At 35.9% G+C, this 25,271-nt stretch overlaps 1 protein-coding gene across 9 annotated transcripts in view; it reads left to right on the top strand.

The window, feature by feature from the left end:
• The window catches only part of Rbpms (RNA binding protein, mRNA processing factor), a 173,213-nt gene that overhangs the window by 82,227 nt on the left and 65,715 nt on the right, over window positions 1-25,271 (top strand). For all 9 annotated transcript variants that reach the window (XR_011707129.1, XM_071610248.1, XM_071610252.1 and 6 more), the window contains exon 5: window positions 22,945-23,095. Coding sequence is in view for 8 of the 9 variants with exons in the window: in XM_071610248.1 (XP_071466349.1) it covers window positions 22,945-23,095 (151 nt within the window). In the remaining variant the exon portion in view is untranslated. The remainder of the gene's footprint in view (window positions 1-22,944; window positions 23,096-25,271) is intronic.

Raw genomic sequence — 25,271 nt, 5'->3', positions numbered from 1 at the left:
TATATGTACCACGTTTTATTTATCCATTCATCTGTTGTAGGGAATCTAGGCTGGTTCCATAGCTTAGCTATTGTGAATTGAGCTGCTATAAACATTGATATGTCTATGTCACTGTAGTATGCTGACTTTAAGTCCTTTGGGTGTATTCCAAAGAATGGGGTAACTGGGTCAAATGGAGGTTCCATTCAAAGTTTTCTGAGGAATCTCCATACTGCTTTCCAAAGTAGTTGCACCACTTTGCAGTCCAACCAGCAATGTATGAGTGTACCTTTCCCCCCACATCCTCACCATCATTTATTACTTGTATTCTTGATAATTGTCATTGTGACTGGTGTGAGATGAAATCTCAGTGCAATTTTTTTTTTCTTGTACTGAGGATTGAACTCGGCGGGGCACTCAACTACTCAGCCACATCCCCAGCCCTATTTTGTATTTTATTTAGAGACATGGCCTCACTGAGTTGCTTAGCACCTCACCATTGCTGAGGCTAGCTTTGAACTCTCGATCCTCCTGTCTCAGTCTCCCATGCTGTTGGAATTACAGACATGTGCCACTGCGCCCAACTTTAGTGTAGTTTTAATTTGCATTTCTGTAATTGCTAGAGATGCTAAACATTTTTTCGTGTATTTGTTGACAGATTATATTTCTTCTATGAAGTGTCTGTTCCATTCCTTATGACAATTGTGTCTTCAACTTTTTAAATAACTGCCAAGGGCTGGGGTTGTAGCTCAGTGGTAGAGCGCTTGCCTGGCATGAGTGAGGCCCTGGGTTCCATTCCCAGCACCACATAAAAATAAACAAATAAAGATATTGTATTTTGAAATAAAGAAGCAAATGTGTTAAAAATCCAAAAAAAAAAAAAAAAAGAAAGAAAGAAAGAAAGGAAAATAAAGATATTGTGTCCATCTACAACTAAAAAATAAAAATTAAAAAAAATAGCTGCCAAACTGATTTTCATAAAGGTGGCACCATTATAGAACTCACCATTATTGTATGAAGGTTCCAATTTCTTCATATCCTCATCAGTATCTGTTATTTTTTATTTTAAATTTTACAACTATTCTAAAGGTGTGAAGTTCTTTCTTTATTTGTTTATTTTAGTTGTAGAGGGACACACATCTTTAATTTATTTATATATTTTTATGTGGTGCTGAGGATCAAATGTGTGCAAGGCAAGTGCTCTACCACTGACTGAGCTACAACCCCTGCCCCTAAAGTTGTTCTTGATAAATATTATCTGACTGATTTCAATGGTAAATTTGATTTCTTTTGGAATCCTATGTGATTTAAAATATTTAACACAGATTAGTAACATTTCTGTGATGGCAGTTCTGATTTAATGGAATTGTGTTACTCTTAACAGTTTGTTTTATCTATTAATAAGTAGACAGACACATGGATTATTCATTTAATAACATTAGATGTAAAGGAAAGGTATTTTTTCAAGACCTAAACAGAGTTTGGGATAAAGAAGTGAAAAGCAGTTTTGTTGTGAAGAGGAAAAGGGTGGCCATCCTTTAAACTTCCAAAGCGAAGAAGACTTTATAATAAGTAAAAGAATTAAGAGGATATATGTGTGTGTATAAATATATATATATATATATATATATATATATATATGCACGTATACATACATATATTCAATATGTATCTATATTAATTTACATATATAACTGAACATATATTCATTGTATACTTATATTCAATTCCTCTTAATTTTAATATAATATATAACTATATACTGTGTCTTGGTTTTTGAAGAAATTTATCGGTTCAGCAGTGTAGCAAAAAAAAATTTAGAAAAACTTTTAATAATTTGTAAGAAAAGATGTATTAGAAATAGAAAGCACTTTAGCTGGGCATGGTGACACACATCTTTAATCCTAGCAATTGGAAAAGCTGAGGCAGGAGGATCACAAATTCAAGGATAGGCGATCAACTTAGTGAAGTCCTATCTCAAAATAAAAAAAGGACTGGAGATGTAGCTTAGAGATAAAAATCTCCCTGGGTTTCATCCCCAGTGCCAAAAGAAAAAAAAAAAAAAAAACACTGGGTAGTGTCAAATGTTGAAGAAACCAACGGCTATCATCAGGAAAACTTTTTTCATCTTTATAAATTCCTGGCACTGTGGTTAACACTGCAATTACTTATACAACAATGATTCCAACCTTGTACATAATTTATGTTGAATAACTTGAGTTCTCAGACTACCGAATTTCTGAACAGTTGAGAACAATTGGTTAGTCTTGTGCTGGAGTCCTCATCTTTGAAATAGGTATCTTATTCACTTTCAAAGTGTCAAAGGGAAATCTGTAAGAACACATATTTGCCACTAGTCTAAAGGTAGCCTATACCATTAACATATTTACTTTCTTAGCCAAAAGATGGAGCCATCCAGTCCTGGAACACACTCTTGAGTGCAGAGGGATAGCAGGGAAGTGGAGGGAGGCACTGGCCCTGCAGAGACCTTTTGGCTCTGGTTAGACACATGCCTGTCTGTTTCCTGTATCTCAGTTTTTCCTGACAGCTTGTGCAAGTTAGGACTTTTGATCTTAATATTTATACAGCTTGTGAATTAGGTGAATTATTTCTACTAAACAAAACTTTTCAAAAATATAAGTATCCAGATGGCCTATCTCAGCCCTCCTCCCCTCACTAGGTACCATGTCAGTATGTTTCTTATCAGTTTTTAAATTTTTCTCCCTATGTTTCTCTTAAGTCTATTGCTCAAAGTTGCTCCAAGAGGCCCAATCAGTGAGAACCCAGCTGGGACTTTTGGATGGGAAATATGCAGGACTGCCAGATGAGATCATGAGTCTGATCTAGTGTTTATCTATTAAATCTGTTTATAACTGCTCTTAAGTACAAAGTTTTAAGGCAACTATTTGACGTCACAGGGTTGGGGACTAGGCCCGTGATATGGGGCTGTTGAATCCTTCTCTTTTTGTTTTCAACATGTCTACACACTTAGGGGCTTAATTTAGCTGTTTCCCTACCCCAGTTGAAAATTGGTTTAGCACAAAAAGCAAACCACCAAAATTGACTCATAGCCCAAATATAATTTAAAAAACAAAAAACACTAGATAACAAGTGTCCAGTATGTGATTATGTAGTACTAAGCTTTGTCCAAATATTCTTTTTTTCTTTTCTCTGATCTCCTTATAATTGCCCTGAATTTTGGGGTTGTTTTTGGGTGCTATTACTGCATGATTTAAAAGTTGTACTGAAAAATAAACAAATTAAGATGTATTTTATTTTTAGGTATGCAGACTTTCTTAAATTCCCAATTAGTCTTTGCCTAAAGAAGAGGAAGTGAATCATTAAGCATTTAGTAGGAAACTAGAAAGTATAACATTAGTAAAAGGAATTCTAAATTAAGTTTGAAGAAGGAAAACTAGCCAGAAATGTTAGGAATAATCCTTTCCCTGAGGAAATGAGCAGAAAGAACCACAGGGTCTCACTTATAAACTTATGTATATTCCAGTGTCAAGTATATGTGGAGATCTCAAGTCCATCCATCTCTTCTCTAGGTAAAACAGTTAATCAATTATAACATGGCTATGTGAAACTTCTCAGATTTTCCTTGTGGCCTTTTTTTAAAGATCTACTTGTTTAAAATTGTTTGAACAACATTTTATAACTGACTTCATTTGATCTTATACTTTTCCATGGTTCTTTAGATATTTCAGAAAATGATAAGAAACAAATTTCCTTGTATTATAGGTATAAAATAAAGTCATTATCTATGAAACAGAGTGCAAAGAGAAAGTAACTTTTGTTTATATTTTGCTAAATATCAAGCCACTTTTGGAACCAAAACCTTGTGATTCTGCAGGCCATCCACATCACTGATGTTTCTGGAGCAGCACATTTTGGAGCTTTAAATCACTATTTTTGTTCTACCTTTTTAGTGAATGATCACACCATCACAATGGCTAAGGGCCACAGAGCTTCCTTCTAACACTGACTTAATGTTTCAGTAGTCTAAAAGTGACTTAATGTTTCAGTAATCTATGAGGATAATCTATGTGGATCCCTGTATATGGAATGCATTAGAATATTTTTAAATCTTAGGGAGTAGAATGAGATTTATCCCCGACAAAGTAGAATAATGTATTTTGACAGGACATTTTTCAATTATTATACTCAGATAGGATAGTATATCTAATATGAAGTATTTTCTTCCTTTGTAATTAATTTTAAGCTTTTCTTGAAATTTTTTATAGGCATTTTATAATTATACTTTTTTGTGGGGTGTGGATACTGGGAATTTAATCCAGGGGTGCTTTACCACTGAGCTTCACCTCCAGCTCTTTGATTATTTATTTATCTATTTGATGTTAGGGATCCAACCTCTAGGGCCTCACATTCTACTACTGATTTAAACCCCAACACTTAGTAAAGATTTTTTTATGTATAATGTAAGTAGGTTGAGAGACTAAATGTTTCTAGAATATGAAAAAATGCCTTAAAAATACAAGATCAGGAAGAATAAGACATAAAATTGAATTCTAATGAATATTACTAAACTGTTTAATGCGAGATCTGAAAAAAAAGGATTGTCTTGTATTCATTTTCAGACTAAAATCTTTCTTTTAAAATTTAGTGTTTTAATAGAAAACATTTTGAAAACTATGGTAATGTTTTGAGTAACCTCAACATTGCAAAAAGGATCTAAGCGGTTTTGTTTTGTTTTGTTTTGCCAGACATTGTGTGATAAGTGAATTTTTAAGATTAATATTTTAAAATTAAAAAGAATAATTTCTGCAGAATAGCAGTTGGGTAGAAAATTCCTGCTTTAAACTGGCAACCATGGTTCTCTTTCATTTTGAGTTTTTAAACCCATTTTTTACTTTATTTGCCATATAAGACATCAGTCATAGTGGGGATGTGGCTCAGTAATAGAGTGTTTGCCTAGCACACATGATGCCCTGGGTTTGATCCCCAGCACCACCATCCAAAAAAAAAAAAAAAAATACACAGATGTACAGGGTATTAAACCCAGGGGTGCTTAACAACTGAGCCACATCCCCAGCCCTTTTTTGTGTTTTATTTAGAGGCTGGGTCTCACTGAGTTGCTTAGGGCCTCACTAAGTTGCTGAGGCTGGCTTTGACCTTGCAGATCCTCCTGCCCTCCCAAGCCACTAGGAATAAATTTTTTAAAAAATAATTTTTAGTTGTAGGTGGACACAATATCTTTATTTAGTTTTATGTGGTGCTGAGGATCGAACCCAGCGCCTCACAGTGTGAGGCACACACTGTACCACTGATATATAGCCCCAGCTGTATACAAATCATTGTGGCATATAAAATATGAAATTTTCTATGTTTAGATGGAAAGGAATACACATCATATTTTCAAGCGTGAAGTTATAACACAGGAGCAAACAAAGTATATTTATGCAAAATATAAAAGCATTATTTCTACATAGACTTTCAAGAGTATTAATTAAAAATAGAACCAACCTGAAATATTGCTGTGTAATTTTTCATAGAGTAATGGTATTTACTTAAAGGCAAATGTAATGATGTCCAAATAAAACCATTCATTGCATAGAAGGAAAAACAGATATATCTGTATGAAAATGGCAAACACACTGATTATGAAAGAGAATCTGGCTGTTTACCCATGTTAGAATGCTGAAAACTACCAGAACTAATGGAAGAAAGGCTTTTAGGTGTGTAGGGATAACCTGGCTAACTACCACAAGAAGATATTGATTTTTTAAAATCTTTCATGCCCTGTTGATTTACCTCTAAGGATGTCTACCAGATTCTGAAAGCATACTCAAAGCTATATTTAAATATTTTTTTCATGTTAATTTAGTGATATTAAAAACACCCTGTGTATTTGATATATTAAAGTAGTTTATGTGTTTGTGCTTAACATTAGGGTCATTAGTGAGTTTACAGCTATAAAAAGATACTAAATCTCAAAACTGAGGATAAGAGGGCATCAAGGAAATCAGTTTTATTTTTTGTGGTACTAGGAATTGAAGTCAGGGCTTAATGCATGACACATACAGCCCCAGAGTTTCTTGATAAACAGTTTTGCTTTGTTTTTTAATAATTTTTAATCTTATATCCCTCTGAAATTGATCAGCGCATATCTATCTCAACTTGGTTTAAATCCAGGTACCGCAACTTACTGATTTGGGACTCTTTAATTCTCAGTTTTCGTCCCCTCAGTATGCTGTTGATAATCCCTACCTGAAACGGTAAGAAAATCAAATTAAAGAAATGGATATTTTTACAACTATTCATATTCGATAATTGGTTAATATGTTGATGACTAATGGTGGTAAAAACCTTTACAGAATTCTGGTTTTTACCCTTTCTACAGAATATTTTAAAAATAATTTCTTTGGAATCCTAAATTCCATTGGTTTCTGAACACTGACTTATGCTTAATGGTCAATTGATTCACTTGCCCTTCATTGGCAATGTTTGGGGGAAACATGGTTGCACTTTTGTCCTTAATATTCTCAAGCCTGGGGCTGGTGTTGTGGCTCAGTGGTAAAATGCTCACCTAGCATGCATGAGGCACTGGGTTCAATCCTCAGCACCACCTAAAAGTAAAATAAAGATATCGTGTTCACCTAAAACTAAAAAAATAAATAAAGATTAAAAAAATATTCTCAAGCCTGTAAAATATTTAAGCCAAAGACTTCCTCATCTCCCCTTTATTTGTACCTCATTAATTGTCCAAATCCTTCTCCATTTCAAACTCCAACTGACTCTCTGTTTATATCCATTTTTTATAAACTTTTGTTCAGCAGTTTCCTGATTAGAGTTTGTTGTATAGACTTTTTTGCAGAAAGGAAGAATTTCAGCCTCAGCTCTGTCAAATCACCAGTAAGTGGTCTTGCAGTGTTGTTTCAGCATTGAGCAAGAGCACAGATTTTAAGTTTTCTCAGAGGTGAGATGCATTTTTCCTCACTTCATTTTGGCTCCCAGTACAACACAGGAAGTACTTTGCAGTGAACTTCCGAAGTTTAGACTTGACTGTTTACATTCTTTTCAGCTCACTCATGCCTAAGCTCCAGATTCTTGGTTGGAAAGAGCGTGTACACTATTTCATGGTCTGTGTTAGAGGTTTTAAAAACTAGTTTTATGAAACAAATTCTACCATTTTTAAATACAGAAATATTTTTTTCTGTATTCACTCAGAGATTCCTCTCCATTCCCTTCTTCCCACCCTATTATGGAATAATTATCTGTATTAGTGTTAGTAAATGATTTTGAGGGTCAACTAATAGTATAGACATCTCTTGCCATTGACGTTTACATTTTCAATTCTTAAAATGTAATAGCTTGGGCTGGGGCTGTAGCTCAGTGGTACAGCGCTTGCCTAGCATGCATGAGGCACTGGGTTGGATCCTCAGCACCATATAAAAATAAACAAGAAAAATTAAGGCATTCTGTCCATCTACAACTACAAAAAAAAATTTTTTTTTTTAATGTAATAGCTTCTTCTCTCTACAGAACTTTCATTATCTGGTTGTACAACTTGAAAATAAGTAACTAGAATGTGTTCTACTTCCTGTTCATATTTAGTGTCAATTAATATTACCTAACTTATTGTGCACAGTGTGGGAGCCTTCACTAAATTGCTTTGCAGGAAAGGGGGGGGGGTTGTTGCAAAAAAAAAAAAAAAGACCAGAAACAGAGCTATAAAAATGTACTTGAAGGTTTGTTGTGGTCTGTGCCTATTCTTTAAATGGAAGTCTTCTCAAAATGGTTTTGGAAAGTTTAAGCAACTGTCTTTTCTCAATTGTAGAGTTTGTTTATGTCAGCACTGTTTTCCCCTGCTATTCCCTGCCTCTTTTTCTTCTATACCAGTCCTAATAAAAGCTCAAAGTAAACTTTGAGAACAATCCTTAAAGCATTTACAAAGAGTTAAAATGGGCCCCCAAATGACCTAGCAGGCACTTAGGTTAAGTTAAAAAAAGAGAAGAGCATGTTAAATGGATGTTCTCAGTCTTGCTGCTGCACAAGTATCTTTCATATGATTTTCAGCATAGACACACATTTGGCTTTTATAATTCTTAGATTCTTTATATTGTCATATAGTCATTTAACATCTTTAAAGTCATAAAGCACTTTCTTCCACATATGCATCCATTGTCTTATTTTACCTGTTATGAACATAAAACGTGTTGGATACAAAATCATGTAAATCTTTTCAGTAATTAGGAGGTATAATCCTTTCCATGAAGAGCTAACACCGTCTTTGAAACCAGTAAACTTTTTATCTTAAAAACAAAAACAAAAAAATTATATCTGAAGAACCTGTATTAATCCATTCACTAATTGGAAATGAAATTAGTATTTTGAAACTCATCCCTTCCCAGTTTAATTCTGGGCTATGTGCTTTATACGAGCTATATCAGAACATATGTGGCTTTTATGAAAAGTGATGCTGTCAATTTTTGCCATTACTTAGGAAAGAGATTTAAGCTGTTTTTAAAGTTGTGACTGGCAATGAATTGTCACATTGTAAACACTTTTGTTTTTTTATTACATATACTATGTGACCAAAGGCCTATATTTTCTAGATAGTGCTGGTTAGGTAATATATAGACTGACCAAGAATAAGGCTGTGATTTAAGTGAATAATCTGAACTTTATGCAGATGAAGTTCATCATCTGGAAATCAATTTATGTGGTCACACTGATGGAGCATGGTTTCTACCCTATATTTCTTTAGGCTATTCTGAAATGGTTGCTGTGACACCCCTAAGACTGTGGTGAAGTACTAGGAGTGTTTGGTTGAGCAGAACCTCTTGTTGGTTTCCCAAACAAATGAAGTTGTTTCTAGTGTTTCACTGGTTTCCAGATTTGTACCATTAAAAGTTTATAGGTTTTCCCCATATCAACTGCAAGATCTTCTCAGAGGCAAATTTAACTAAATTGAAAATTGTGGCCTAGGATCTACTTCCCCCTTTTTTGGTGCTAGGGATCCATCTAGGACATGCTAAGCAGGCACTTTACCACTGAGGTGGATCTCTAGCCCATACTTCCTTTTAAACTTTAAGAGTGCCATTTGTGGGCTGGGGATATAGCTTATTTGGTAGAGTGCTTGCCTCACATGCACAAGGCCATGGATTCAATCCCCAGCACCACACACACAATAAAAGGAGTGCCATTTGTTTGAATGTTAGTAGCAGGAGTAAAATGCAGTCATACAAAGGGGAAAGACAACTGCTTGTGGGTCTATTTATTGTTGCAGCAATGAGGCAAAAGCTGAGGACACAGTAAGGGCTATATAATGATAGCAGCCCCAGCCACATTATATAATGATAGCAGCCCCAGCCACATTTGGTATTTGTATGTTAAGATTTCCAAGATAGGGCTGGGGATGTGGCTCGAGGGGTAGTGCGCTCGCCTGGCATGCGTGCGGCCTGGGTTCGATCCTCAGCACCACATACAAACAAAGATTTTGTGTCCTCCGAAAACTTTAAATAAATAAATAAAGATTTCCAAGATATTCCTTTGTCAGTAGTTGATCCTGTTTACCTTCAAAGTCCTCAGAATAAAAATGTTAACATTAGGATTTCTAAGTAAAAAAGAGTACTGTCTGCACTCTTGTCAATGTTCTTTCCATGTAGTATTATCTATTTCAAAGATATTTTGTCCTCTAAAGCACTATTTCACTGTAAAATAATGCTTTAGTGGATAACTGACTGTACTTGGCTGGGAAACAGTCCCTTCCTATCATTGTCAGGGTCTAGGTCTTTCAATCACCCTTTTCAGGATAGTTTGAGAACATAGAGGCAAAAGTTCAAACAACCGTGCCCTCTCAACCCTGTAGAAAATAAACTCTGTCTGACTTTTATTCTGTTGACATGTTAAAGATTGAGTTTATAGGCTCTTCAAAGACCCTGTCATGACTTTATAGTCATCCTATACAAAGCAGTTTCTCCTAGAAGATGTTTATGTACGCAAGCTTGGCTAGCCAACAAAAAATAAATGTACTTTAGTGGAAAAGAAATTAATTAAACTGGGGTGGATGATCAGATCAGATGAAGATCCAAAAATTTCCAAAGTACATTTGCCTAGTTCTTGTAGGATCCAGTCTCTGAAGTTACCAACCAGGCCCCTAGGAGCTACTCCTACCTTGGGAACTGAGAGAATTGAGAAGCAGGACACAGTTTAGCTTCTATGGGGGCAATGAAACCACACAGCAGCACATTAGATGACAGCTCAGGTATCCTGCTTCCATCTTCTCTTTTTCAAAGTTGACAGAAGTACTCCAAAAAGGCAAAAGGAGAAAGAAACCCTAGCAGTTCATATTTGGAGTAGTAGTGGCTTCATAGCTGATAAGCACTGGGCTACAGGGAATTAGTGTTTATCAGATGTCACTTTTTTTAATCTAACTATTCACAGGGGGAAGTTATTTAATTTTTACAATCAATCCTATAAGGTGTGGGCTTTTTTCTGTCTCAGTATGTACCTGAGGAACCTGAAGCATAGAAAGGTTAAACAACATATCCAAGGTCATCAGTGGGGATACTGTTTGAGTCCAGGAAATCATACCTCAAATCCCAGGCTGCTAATTCCCAAAGTTATTAAACCTCTTGTTTGCAAGGAGTTTCCATAAAATTGTTCATGACCCTAACTTGGGGTATCTCCTTTATAGTTTTCACTACAATTTATTATAGGTAATGGTAGTTCTGGAGCAATAGCTTTCTCACTGCCTCTGCTGGAAGTAGTTAGAACTATCATCTCTGAGTTGCTTTTCTAGTCCTTCTGGACCCAGAGGGCAACAATGAAGTTTTCCACATTTTGTTGTTTGAACAGATATATCCTTAATGTACAGGTTTCACTATAGGAGTCAGGCTTAGTGGTAAGTGAATGTGAGTTTGAATGACACAGTTTGTTCACACAAATAAAAGCAAAGCCAAGGACACATTGCATTTAAGAAAATGGATGAATCACTAGGAAATATTATAAACCAGGATAGTTAATAAGAGGTGAGATTTGGCTTCTCTATCATGGCCAGACTCATTCTGTTATTTAATACTCAGAGGCCTTATATTATTACAAGTATTATCAGGAGAAATCACATATACTTGAATTTAAGGATAAACTTGTAGAAACAGTCTAGACTAGATATGGAGTAATATTCTTTAAGTATAAAGAAAGCTACTTTACTAATAGGGTCACATACTTTCAAATGAATCTAGATCAGGTAAGGAGGACAGTGAGCATTAAATCAGATTATTCTAAGGTGAAGCCAGGGCAAGCACTTGGAAGTAGTTGGATTAAGAAAAAGAACAAGGCGTAATTGGTCTGATATAGTTTCTGAATGGGCAGTGACCCAGCAGCACAGACTCTTGTATTAACAGTCTTGATGTTTCTGCAAGCAATATCCTTATTTAGGAAAAGTATGAAATACAGTTTACATGTGATGGATTCTTTCCCTCCCTTGTTCATTCTTTGTTGGAACCCACATCTACCTAAGTTTTAGCACAGTGGAAAGTGAACAACAACCTCGATTATTATCTGAAAACATTGTGGTCTTTGTGAAATAAAGAACTTCACAGGAATGTAATGGGTGCTTAGATTCACACCTGATCAGGGAAGTCAGCACATGGAATTCTGGTATGGTTCTATAGTACTTACCTGGGAATTAAAGTGAATTACTTGACTTTTCTGGATCTTAATGTCTTCAGCTGTGTTGAAGAGGCTTATTAGCATTTTAGGTGAGGCAGTTCTTACACTTTGTGGGATTGCTGTGCTCATTACCATTCTTGCCTCCTATCCTCTGAATGTCAATATGGCCAGTCATGTAACAACTCCCAAATACCCTTGGGCATTTCTACCTATCCCCAAGGGTAGGGGAGGGAGGCAATTAATAGTACTACCTGTGGTTGAGAACTACAAGGCTAAGAAGTCCCCAAAATTCACAGTATTAAAATTTTGTGAGTTTCCTACTTAAAGTAGATCACCTTCTGTTACTTATTATCAGAGAATTTAATCCTATTTATCAGCTTCCTCACATAGTTTTGTTTGTTAAAATGTTTGAGAATCATGTTTTCATTTTTGACACAATGATATATTTATAAATTATAGAAAATTTCTATTCATTTATTTTCAGAAATATTGAGTTGGAAGAAATTTTGGAAAATTTTTTTCTCTTTCCCCTCTCTTTTTATTTCCTCCTGTTGTCAAAGCATCCTTTTTATTTATATGTGTGACATGAAGCTCTTCCTTTAACTTGCCTCCACACTGTTGTCCCTGAATGAGTCCCAACCTGCTGCAAACTATAATCAATACCTCAGACAGGGGTTTGTATTCAATCAGTTAAGGCTCCAACTAAATGAAACAATTGTTTTCGCAGATTCCTGGGGAGGCTTCAGCATATACCTTGCCTAGAGTCTGTTTCTAATCTGAGTGTTTTATGATGCCTGTAGAAGAGAAAGCTGATAATACTAAAAAAAAAACCCATAAATATATTTTGGTCCTTTGAAACCTCAGAATATCTCTAAAGTATGCATTTACCTCCTAGTTTTTAATATAAATAACCTATCAATTACTTTTAAAATAACAGTTTATATTTCTAACATGTTTTTAATATATAAAATGTAAAAGTCAGTTCTTCAGATTTGTTTTCTTGTAGTATTATTGATAGATTTGTTGTCCCCATGATATCTCTTTTCCTTGTGACCAAAATGCTCTATGAAAAATAGTAGAAAACTTTTATTCTTGACCCTTTTTACAAAGCATTTTAAAATATAACTGCATAGATAAATGCAAATCCAAACCACAATGAGGTATTGCTTCACACCTACTAGGGTAGCTAAAATTAAAAAGACAGGTGATAACAGGTATCTGGCAAAGATTTGAGGAAATTGGGATGCTCATACATCATTTGTGGGATTGACATTACCTAGCTGTTTTAGAAAACAATTTGGCACTTCACAAAAGTTAACAGAATTACCATATGATTCACAAGTTCTACTCTCGATTGAAAGCATATGTTTACCCAGAAAATTTGTACCTTATTTAACCAAAAAGTTGAAACAGCCTAGTGCCCGTTAGTTAATGAAAGAACAAACAAATGTGTGGAGCCACACAGTTGAATATTACTTAGCAATTAAAAAGTGAAGTAATGCGATCTGCTACAGGATGGATGAACCTTGAAAGCATTATATTTATAGGTGAAAGAAGCCAGTTAGAAAAGACCATATTTTATGTGACTCCACTTATATGAAGTATTCAGAATACATAAGCACATTCATAGAGATTGAAAGCAGAAAAGCTGTGGGTGGAGAGACAGGTGAAATGAGTAATGCTAATGAGTATAGTTTGTTATTTGAGGCTATGAAGAGATTCAAAAGCTCTAAAGTGAATGGTTGTACAATTCTGTGAGTTCACACACACACAAAAAATCATTGAATTGTACTCTGTAAAAGGGTGAATGTAGGCTGGGATTGTAGCTCAGTTGTAGAGCACTTGCCTCGCACATGTGAGGCACTGAGTTCGATCCTCAGCACCATAAAAATAAAATAAAGGCATATTCTACATCTATAACTGCAAAAAAAATTTTTTTTAAAGGGTGAATGTTAGGGTGTGTGAATTATATCTCAAAGCTGTTGTAAAGATAGCTAATAGCAACTTTTGAAATAAGAAACTAAATTTTCAATTAAATCACCATAAGATAGGTTAAATAGAAATGTAAAACAAAATACTCAGCATTGGATCACTCATCGAAAGGATTTGAATACATTTTTGTGATTGAACAAAAGAAATCTTATAAATATAGAATAGTATAAGTACGCCACTTTAGTCTCTGACTGTCAAGCCCATGTCTTCCCCACATGTTATTACAACTAGAAAACTTTTGGGTTTTATTTGTTAAAATAGGTAATAGGAATCATTCTCTTAATTGATTTATTTATTATCTTGTTCTGGTCTTCTGTAGGGGAAGAAACGGGTATGGGAGCACTGAGTTTATTTTGGAAGACAGCCAGACATTGCTGAGAAGCTAATAGTAGTTTACTAAAGCCCAATAAAGTCATGAACTCAGTGAATTTGAATTTAAAGTTCCCCCAAACCTCCATAGCATCAACAGAGTAGTACGTTCTCTTTATTTACTCCTCAGAAGTTGGATAGTTCTTCCTCCCTCTGTTTTATGTTGCCTCTGTTTTATGTTACCGTTGCTTACAGTAATCAGCACTGTGGATTCAACTCTTTTTTCAGTTCTTGGTAATTACTGATAATTTGAATGGAAATCACTTTACTGTTCCAACTACCAGTATTATGCCTTCCAGAATGAGAATCACTACCCTCCTAGGAAAAATAAAGACATAAAACCTCGAAACTCTGGCAAGTGATAAGTCAGCAGTGATTACCAGAGAGATAAGCTAGTATCTGATGGAGGTCCAAGTCTTATCAGCAGGTTAGGAAGTAGCCCTGGATATTTAGTGTGGTCTCCACTTAGGTAAACCTGGAGAGGCATTTCAGAACTCAGCCCTTAGAGGATCTGGATTTGACAGCCAGAAACCAAATGAAGGGCTGATATTAACCAGGTACTGAGATTGGGAAAGCCAGAGAGGGGCCATGACAAGTTTGAACTTGACTTGAGCCCCTTTCCTCTGATACCTTATCTATTGTTTTGGACATATATTGGGGAATTCATTAATTTTAGCATAACCTCTTAAAGGTTAGAGGATTTTTTAAATCTGGGAATGAACCAAACAAATTATTGTGAATGAGAATGGATTTTCATACATTGCACTTTTATTGTACTGTATGTGTAGTTTCTGGTGACAGATTACACCGAGATTTCATCTCACTCCAATCAGAATGGCAATTGTCAAAAATACAAGTAACAGAGGCTGGGGTTGTAGCTCAGCGATAGAGTGCTCACCTAGCATGTGCAAGGCCCTGGATTCGATCCTCAGCACCACATAAAAATAAAATAAAGATGTTGTGTCCACAGAAAACTAAAATATAAATATTAAAAAATTCTCTCTCTCTCTCTCTCTCTCTCTCTCTCTCTCTCTCTCTCTCTCTTTAAAAAAAAATACAAGAAAAGAATAAATGTTGGTGAGGATGTGGAGAAAAAGGTATACTCATAGGTTGCTGGTAGGACTGCAAATTGGTGCAACTATTCTGCAAAGTGTTGTGGAGATTCCTTAGAAAACTTGGAATGGAACTATCATTTGACCCAGTTATTCCATTCTTTGGTATATATCCAAAGGACTTAAAAGTCAGCATACTACAGTGACACAGCCACATCAATGTTTATAGCATCTCAATTCACAGTAGCTAAGCTATTGAACCAACCTTTAGGTACCCTTCAACAGATGAATGGATAAAGAAAATGTGGTACCTATACACAGTGAAACATTACTCAGTTATAAAAGAAGAACGAAATTATGGCATTTGCCAGTAAATAGATAGAATTGGAGACTATCCTGCTAAGTGAAATAAACCAATCCCCCAAATCAAAGGCCAGATATCCTCTCTGTTATGTGGATGCTGACACAGAATAAGGTAGAGAAGGGAAGAATAGAAGTTCATTGGATTAGACAAAGGGGAATGAAGGGAAGGAAGGAAAAATGAGAATGGGAAAGGCAGTAGAATGAATTGGACATAACTTTCCTATGTTTGTGTATGAATGCACAACCAGTGTAATTCCACATCATGTACAACTACAAGAATGGGAAGTTATATTCTATGTATGTATGATATGTGAAAATACTGTCATGTTTAACTAAAAAGTACAAATAAAATTTTAAAAAAGAGAAAGAATAAATTGGTTAAAACCCTTTTACTTAAGCAAAGAATATTTATTCCTTCATCATGGGCATCTGGCTAGGGTGAGTTTCTGAACCCAACATTCCTTAAAGGTAAAAGTGGGTTTTCATTTGGAGTTGAACATGGAGAAGGGAACAGTAAAAAACTTACTAGAATCAGCCAGAGAACTCTTCAGCGTATTTTTAGGTTGAATCTTAGATTGATATTGCTACCACTTCACTATCATTTTATCCTTTAAAAATAAAAAGGAAAAAAAAAAAAAGTAAAGAATAGGGAGTGTGTAAGAAATTGGGATATTCTGATGGGAAATGACCTTCACGTCTATAAAAGTAGGTGGCTTGTGGGTATCCCCCAGAGGAGAGCAGAGACCACTGACAATGGAATGAATGGTAGGGATAACATGTTACTTTCCAGTAGAGAGACAATTGCATATGGTCCGTTTTAGTGGAATAGTGTTCTTAAAATTTTGAATCTGCCCATACTGGGATTTTATGAAGGTTTCCTTGACCCAGAATCATCAAGAAAAACCTGACTCAGACTTGAGAATTTCTCCTCCCTCAGCTTTGGTGAAGAAGTTACCTCTTACTATAGTGTTTTATTATAGCAGTTTTAGCTCCAGTTATCTCTTTTTATTTTTAGATTTCAGCATATTTTAATTAAAATTGAAAATTAAATTTAAAAATTAAGTAGATTATCTTTAAGGACTTTGATTTGAAAGCTTTCAGTCAAGACTCTTATTATTTTAGGCAGTCACAGCAGTGGGGATAGGGGTTTTAAAATCCTGGGTTCATTAATCAGCATTTATAAAACTCAACTTTAAAATGGTGAAACAGTTTCACCTGTTAATGAATGCATAGAAATAAAACAGACAACATGGATGGGGGAGACACCCCCCCCACCACCTCGAATGGATCTAACTATAATTCATATGAATAACAAAACCACACTGAGGTATTTGGGATATGTAGAGAAATAAACCCCCAAAATTCTTTTTTCTTTTTTCTTGCAGTGCTGAGGATTGTATCCAAGGTCTCTTGCCTGCTAGGCAAGTGTTCCACCACAGAGCTTTACTTCCAGTTCTCAAAATTCATGGATATACATACTAGCTATATGCCTTTAGGCTAAAAAAAATGTAAATAAATATTGAACTGTAATTAATAGATTCTTTTTTTTTCTTGTGGTTTTGGTTAGCAGTTTTGAAAGCCTTAATGTACATTCTTATACTGTGCAAATAAGTTAATGTGTAGCAGATAATGAGAGCTAGGATTTTCAGTATCAGAGGAGTTATAAATATGCAAAGGAAAAGGCTAGAGTTAACCTGGTGGTATTAGATTGGATTTGGTGCTGTCAGTGTGAACTTTTATGTATCTAAATTATTTAGAGAAATAGCTATTAGTGTGAGACCATGTGTGTTTGCATGTGTGCACACACATACGTTCATTCACAACTCTGGGATGATTCAAACGCCAAAATAAACACAGTTGTTCTTAGCAACTGTAAGAGATAAGTTCTAAAAATCCCCAAATGCTCAAGTCCCTTATAGAAAATGGTATAGTATTTGTATATGACCTTTACACATCCTCTGTAAACTTTAAATTATCTCTAGATCATTTTTTTACTTTTAAAAAATATTTTTAGTTGTAGATGGATACAATTTCTTTTATTCATTTTTATGTGGTGCTGAGGATCTAACCCAGTGCCTCACACTTGCAAAGCAAGCGCTTCACTACTGAGCTATAGCCCCAGCCCTCTAGATTACTTAAAATACCTGGTGTAATGTAAATGCTGTGTAAATAGTTGCTCTACTGTATTGTTTAGAGAATAATGACAAGAAAAATGTCTTTGTATGTTTAATATATACTACAATTTGTTGAATCTGTGGATGTGGAACCCACTGATTGGTGGGAGGCTACAATAAGATAGAATTCAGTGTATTAGCACTGATGTAAATGAATAATTAATTGATAAAGGGGTGGAAGTAAAAGCTTTTCTTGGAGTAGAAAATTGAAATATAAAAAAGGAATGATGAGATTACCAGAGCACCATTGGCACAAAAGTATTGATTGCTTCAGGTAAGAATCAGGTAGGCCTGGCACTATGATGCACATCTGTAATCTCAGAGGCTTAGGAGGCTGAGGTAGGAGGATTGCAAGTTCAAAGCCAGCCTCAACCGTGTGCAAGCCCCTGGCAACTTGTGAGACCCTGTCTCAAGATAAAACATAAAAAAGGTCTGAGGATGTGGTCCAGTGGTTACTAGACCACTTACTAGAATCAGATTCAATCCCTGGTACCAAAAATATCAGTAATTGATGTTGAAACTACTAGTATATTTGATGAGAAACAATATTTTTATAACTTGAAGATATATTCTATAAGATACTTATTAGTTAAAAAGGGAAAACATTAGTAACTTTACAGTAGAGAAACTTGGCAAGTGATCAAAGTTCATATCACTGTTGTTGGGACAAAAATGGCATTATGTGCCTCCCATGATGCACTGAGCAGGACACAAAGCACTTCTCTGATAATCTTGCCACAAATACATAACCAGAATCTAAAAAGAAAAATTAGAGCCAAATTGAGGGACATTCTACAAAATAAATAGCCTATACTCTTAAAAAATATCAAGGTCATGGAAAACAAGGACTGAAGAAACCTTCCAGATTAAATAACTCTTGGTATGTGTTTGTGTGTAAGAAGAAAACACAGTGGAGAAGAATGATAAAGTAAATGTGGTAATATGCTAACATTTGAGAAATCTGAGCAAATGTTGTACAGAAATTCTTTATACAATGTCTGTAGCTTCTCTGTAAGTCTAAAGTTATTTCAGAATAATGTTTTTGTTGTCTTTTTTTTTATGTAAACAGAAAATACCAACAATTGCTTGTGCTGTGCCAGTACGCCTATTGTTGGCTCTATACTGACACTTGAACTCTCGTTAATAAACTACTACTAATTCCAGCTCTTTGCCTCTTAAAAAAGAAATGAATAATCTGCATTAAATTTTATAAATTAAAACTTTATAAATTAAACATTTGTAAAAATTTCAAATAGTGAGAAATTGTACGAAAGTATGTTCCTGCACCCCCTTCTTCTAAGGTCACCACTATTAACAGATTGGTTGTCTCATTATAAACATTTCTGGACTTAGACATCAGTGTGTGTGAGTGTGTGTGTGTGTGTGTGTGTGCGCGCGCATGCGCATGTTCTCGCAAACATGGGCAAGCATGTAACACACACATACCTGGTCCCTTCCTCCCCTTTATGTCCATACTATAAAACATTATTGAGTATCATTTTTTGAAAAAAATCTAATATAGCCATGGACATCCAATAAGTACGTGTCACTTTGCCTCATTCTTTATCATGTTTTCCCTTCTAAATGAATGATTCATTTGTCCCTGAAACTCAAGGACCATTAACTCACTTTAATGGTGGAACCATTTGTAAACACTGGGATAGCTGATAGCTCACTGAATTGAAGCACTGTATATTGTGCCAAACAAAACTGTCATCAAGCATCAAGGTACTGTGAGGATCTCAGTTTTCTCTAGTAGGAGTTGAGGTGACCTTCACTTTCTATATGGCTACTCAAGGTTGAAATTCCCAAAAGAGAATATGTGTTTTATCACTTTTGGTATCATCTGTCCCTTAAATGATCACAGAAGTAAGGGCACAGTACACAGACCTTGCTCTAGGTGCCCTTCCCAAAAAAGAAGAACCAACAGGTGCAGCTGTCCACCTAGCTTCCCTTCCCAGGGCTGTTATTGCTTCCAAGCTCTCTATTGTGTCCATCTTTCCTACCACTGCTAGTCTTACCCTTTGACTACCATGACTCTTAATTGTGTTCCCTACACAGACAGCCTCAGTAGTACTGTTTCTTAGAAATGCAGATTCTTGGGTTCCATCCCAAACTTGCTGAATCAAACTTAGGCCTAGGGCCCAGCACTCTATTTAGCAAGTTGAATCTCATATACACTAACATTTAAGGATCTAGATCTGCATGCAACGAAAAGTCCTCCCTCTTGGCATAAAAGGTCCTTTGTGATCTCACCCGACCCTGCTTATGCAGGCCTCCTCCCTGCATCCTGTTACATAAAAATGTGCTGAGTGCTTTCCTGGACTGACAGCACCTGGTGAACTTTCTCTCTTCCCTTACTTCCTCCACCATGCCGAAGTATAAGGAGTGCAGCCTCTATAGATAATAGTGAACCTGGGTTGGAAAAGACTTTTGGCTGTCCCTATAACCAGTCAGAATGGGTTGCTTCTAAATAACAGTTAATCTTCAATATCATAATTTATATCTAAAAACTGTCCTTTCTGATTCTTGTAAATAGAACACCATTTACATTTGGAAGAGAAGGTTTCTCTGTTTCATATGAGATGTTTGGGTAAATTATAAGGTAGAAGGGAATAAAGTTGATTTTGAAAGGCACAGATTCCCCCTTTCATTTGACAGTTATTTTACCCTGACAGCATTTAATGTGAAGTCCCTGTAGCCAGAGAAGTATCTTATTAGGCTTTAATTAAAAGCACAAGACTTTTAGTTTTCCTTGTCTTCTATCTTTTCTCCCCCATTTTTCTCCTTTTTTTCCTTCCTCTTAACTTGCATATTCTCTCTTCCCCAGCCCCCTCTGTCTCCTCTTCATTATCCTTTAACATTTAAAATATTTTGGACTTGGCTAATCTCTATGGATAGAAACTTAGCTTTGAGCAGGATATTGATTACCAAATATGGTATTGCTGCTAAAGATGTTGGAGGAATGTGGCTTGTATTCTAAGCCTCCAGCCTCTGAATAAGCTGCCAAGCAAATTAGATCATTTTAACTTCTGAGCCTTTTTTTTTTTTTAATAAAGATGCTGGAACATCGATTTGGAACATGATGTTGATATTATTTTAACCCAAACAAGAGAAGGGTATGAAGAAGAGGGCAGGGAGTGAGGAGACTCAGTGGAGCATGCTTTAGGACGTGAGCCACCAACCCAGGTTGTATAAGAAACAAACACATTGTGTGGAGCTTCATTTGATTCTACAACACCAGTGAATGAACTGAGGCATAGAATTTGCATCATTATTTAAGGATAGAAGCCTCAGAGGATCCCAAACAAGTCCCAGGATGCTCTTACAATGTTATTCCCCAGTGGTCTTAGCTGAAACCCTCACATTGATGTGGGCTGTGATCCAGGAAAGTTGATTCTTCCCAGGAAGATTGGTGGAGTTCAGTGCCAGGGAAAACAGCCTGAAATTCTTATCATGTTCCTACTGTAGGTGTCTGATAGGATGCAATGTGAATGTGCAAGACCTTCTACAACATCTCTTTAAATGATAGCCAGTGACTATGCTTGTCTCCCAGCAAAGAATACAACTCTTCAGTTCCATATTAGGAAATATTTATTCTGTTGTGATAGTGGCTTTGATAGGGTAAAATGCTGTAAGCTGGCAGAATCAAATACCACTTGAAGCACAGCAGTTTGTTTCTTTCCTTGTGTATGTTTTTGGAAAGACAGTATTGAAATTTCTCAAATTAAGACAGCAAAACCCAAGACAGATTAAAAGAAATTTCTTGTGATACACTCATAATCCCAGCAGTTTGGAAGGCTGAGGCAGGATGATCTTGAGTTCAAAGTCAGCCTCAGCAATTTAATAAGACCCTAAGCAATTTGGCAAGACCCTATCTTTAAATAAAAATATAAAAAAGACTGGGGATGTGACTCAGTAGTTTAGCACCCTTGGGTACAATCCCCTGTACCAAGAAAAAAAAAAAAAAAGAGTTTCTTAATGTTTTACAAAATTGATACCCCTTTCACTTTTGTTGGTTAGGTCTACACAAATGGACCGTCCACCCTCCTCCCTCATTTTGCCACCCTCAGTTGGGTTCTTCTCAGAGGATGAACAAATCAGACTTGGGAAGAAATTCCACCCACTTCCAGATGTCTCTGGGTCAAGGATCTGTGGCTTTTGTTGTACTCCCTGAGGACCTCTCTTTCCCCCAACCCCATTTCCTCTTATAGCTGTTACTGTCTTGTCCTCAGCTCTTCTTACATCTTTGAAACTGAGCCTGTGAAGTTCAGAGTCATCCTAGTCTACAGAATAAGATTCTTACTCATTTCTTATGGAAATTCTCATGTTTTTCTTCAAGTTATTTGGGAAAAAAGCAGGGGAAATTTGGGGACCATTGGGCCCATGTATGTACATTATATGTTTTTAGAAAACTAAATGGACAAACATTGGATGTGAGTCTATTTTGGGTGTGCATTCAGGCACTATTACATAGTGCCACCTGCTTCTTGACACTATTGCTGATGTCTAGAATTCATGACATTGAACGGTTTTCTTTGGGATCTTGGTTATGCTTAGTAACAAAGGCATTCTTTAATGGAAGGGCTCCAAAATAGAACTTGCTTTGCCCTAACCCTTGTTATTGATAGTGTTTGTTATTTGTCTTATTGAATATGATCCTTTTTAAAAAGGCAAACTGCAATAATAAGGACAAGGGTAACTGAAATTATTGTCATCTCTGAGGATTGCGTCTTTTTTGTCCACCTTGTAGCTAGAAAGTTCACTATTATCAGAATCAAGACAACCACATCAAGCCTTCAGACTTTGTGTAATTCATAAGCTAACTGCAATCTAATGATTTGTTATGTACACATATCAACTGCTTAATTCCTATTTCTGAGTAATGCAGAATAGTTGCATTAACCTTGTAAAGCTCTAAGTTAGGAGATGGATTCTTTTTCTCCATATATAGATAATGAAATGAAAAACATAGTCAGAGTCCAGGCCTCCTAGGACCTAGGTGTCAAGATTCCAGTGTTGCCCAGTGTTTCATTTTCATTATATTGTATTGCAATTACATCTTTCATTCCTATTAGTAGTCATCTATCCAGGTTTTTAACTGTACTAGTGATTTGCTGGTGTACAAAACGTTTTTGTCCAAGAATAAAAGGAATAGTTGAAAAGCTTTTTCAGTGGAATAAGCTAAATCCTCCTGCCTTTGTGGACACATTTGTGTTGTGAGGTTTTGTATGTTCTATGTAAACAGAAAGAAAGCTCTTGCTGACCTTTTTTTCCTGATAGGCTAGGGTTTAACTGGTGTTGTTTATTTTGTCACCATTCTGGTTTGACTCTAAGGAAATGAAAACATCTTCCACTTTTCTTTATTTCCAAAGGGCATCCGCTTTGATCCTGAAATTCCGCAAACACTACGACTAGAGTTTGCTAAGGCAAACACGAAGATGGCCAAGAACAAACTAGTAGGGACTCCAAACCCCAGTACTCCTCTGCCCAACACTGTACCTCAGTTCATTGCCAGAGAGCCATGTAAGTTGATCTATTTTTCATTTTGTTAAAAACTTATTTCATGTGCTGCATGTGAGATTACACCATGGAATGTAGTGCCAGCTGATTCTCATCTTTTATTTCTGGGAAGAGATTGCCTGTTCTTGCTGTCTGAATACCAAACACAGATGGTGATTGGCTGCTGATTGGTGTTGGTGATTGGCTGTCCCAAAACATGGTTCACCTTGAACAGAGCCATAACTTCTTTCTGTTGATGTGCTACGGATTTCCTTTAATGTGATATTGATCATTGTGAGCATGCCCTTATTTGCCTTGGCGTATAAACTCTTTCTCCCTGAACCCTTGGACAGAAGAATCGGTTCTCAGCATTCACTTTATTCTTGTTTATTGAAGGATATCTCTTCTGTGGCTTTGGAAAAATAGGATGTTAAAATTGAAAGAAACAAAACTTAAGAAGTAAGTGGTCTAATTTTTTAAAACTGTTTAGCCCTAACTGTAGAGGAAATAGTAGATATACACAAAGAATTCATATATTGGAACAATCAATTCTTGCAAATTAATACCAATAAAGTTTTAAGGAAATTTGGGGCTTCCTGTTTTAAAATTATTTGGTAAAGGACTTTGGCTGATTGTTAAAGAAGTCTTTTACCCCACATTGGTAAGCTTAAATGTCCAGACTGTGATTTCTGCTTTTGAATGAAATCCTTAAAAAGGTTGTCTTAGTTTTCTTTTTCAAGCTCAGAAGTGGCAGAAGTGAGGCGTGAGACAGTTTTCAAGTTTTCCAAGCCATATGTAATTTAATGTGGAAGGGTATTTGTGGAAACCAAGTTACTTAACCAAGTTATTTGGAATATTTCTGTCCCATTGTTCTTGATCTTCTTGCCAAATCACACGATCATGATCATCTTCCTGCATTCCTTAACAGTATGCTCCAACTATTCTTATTGAAACTGAAGGGCACATGGGTTCCTGGCTCCCCCCAACCCCATGTCGTGTGTGTGTGTGGGATTTAATCTGGTCATGGTGGAAGTTAAAGTTATTCTGTAGCTCATTTACCCTTGAAAAAGCTGATGCTAGCCAATATAGTTTATCTCCCAATAAGTTCTAAAAATTTTCTTTATAACCAGAAAGTCATGACCAAGGAAAAATTATTCTTTCATATTCTAGGAAAAGTTGAAACCTTTATTTATTTGAGGAGAAAATCTAAACAAACATTCATCTTATAATGCAATTGCATTACAGGAGGATAAAGGGACATTCCGTACATAATTGTTAATATTAGGCATTTAGCTCAGTGCTTTATATATTGTATATGTTTGATAAATATTTATTACTGAGTGGATAAACTGAGATTTTTATTTGGTTGTTCATAGAATTAATAGAGGCATTTGTGTGCCTCTTTATTTCTGTCTGAACTTTCTTCTCTCTTGATAAGTCACCAGAAAATAGTATTTTTCGAATGCTTTTGTTTTAGTGAAATTTGTCTGCCTCACATCTCAGTATCATTTAAAAAGATTTAATTCAGACAGGAAGTATGATGTTGGTGATGTTAAACTTTGGGCTTTCAGTACTTCGCTGAATGCTTTTTTTTTTTTTTGGAACCTCAAACACTCTTCTCAGTCTTTTACAACACCCCTGTGAAATAGGTAGCAAGGGATGGGACCACATATAGAGATAAACAAGCTGGCTACTCACAACCCTTGAAGTTCCAGGAGAGCGCGGAGCAGAGTAGAGTACTCTACTCCAGCTAGCTCTGCTCACTTCCCTTCCCTTTGTATGGAACAGCTCAGAAGTAGTCAGATAGTTTCCATGGCAGGGTTAAAACTTGTCCAGCTGCTCATAACAAAGCAAACTTGAAGTTTTAGAAAAAATATCAAATAGCCAAGTGTGTTCTTGAGAAAATAAGTTAGCATGATTTTTCTTAATATAGCTTCTTACGACAGAGGGGTCTTGACACATAACAACTTCACTATGACTCAGATAGACCTTATCACCCTTACCATTCCCTCTGGGAATCCTGACTTTTCCTGTCACATATACATATTTAGTGCTTTCCTGTTAGCACATTAGAGACTAAGAATGCTGTGGTGTGTATCCAGACCAGCAAATGAATTTCATTGTACCTATAATCCGTACTCGAGGTGGTCAGTTTCATCGTCTGTCAAGTGTAGACTGTGCTGAAGTCAGAATTTTGGGA

The sequence above is a fragment of the Marmota flaviventris genome, chromosome 3 (assembly GCF_047511675.1).
Source record: "Marmota flaviventris isolate mMarFla1 chromosome 3, mMarFla1.hap1, whole genome shotgun sequence".
NCBI lineage: Eukaryota > Metazoa > Chordata > Mammalia > Rodentia > Sciuridae > Marmota > Marmota flaviventris.
This window is presented reverse-complemented; position numbering and strand designations above follow the sequence as displayed.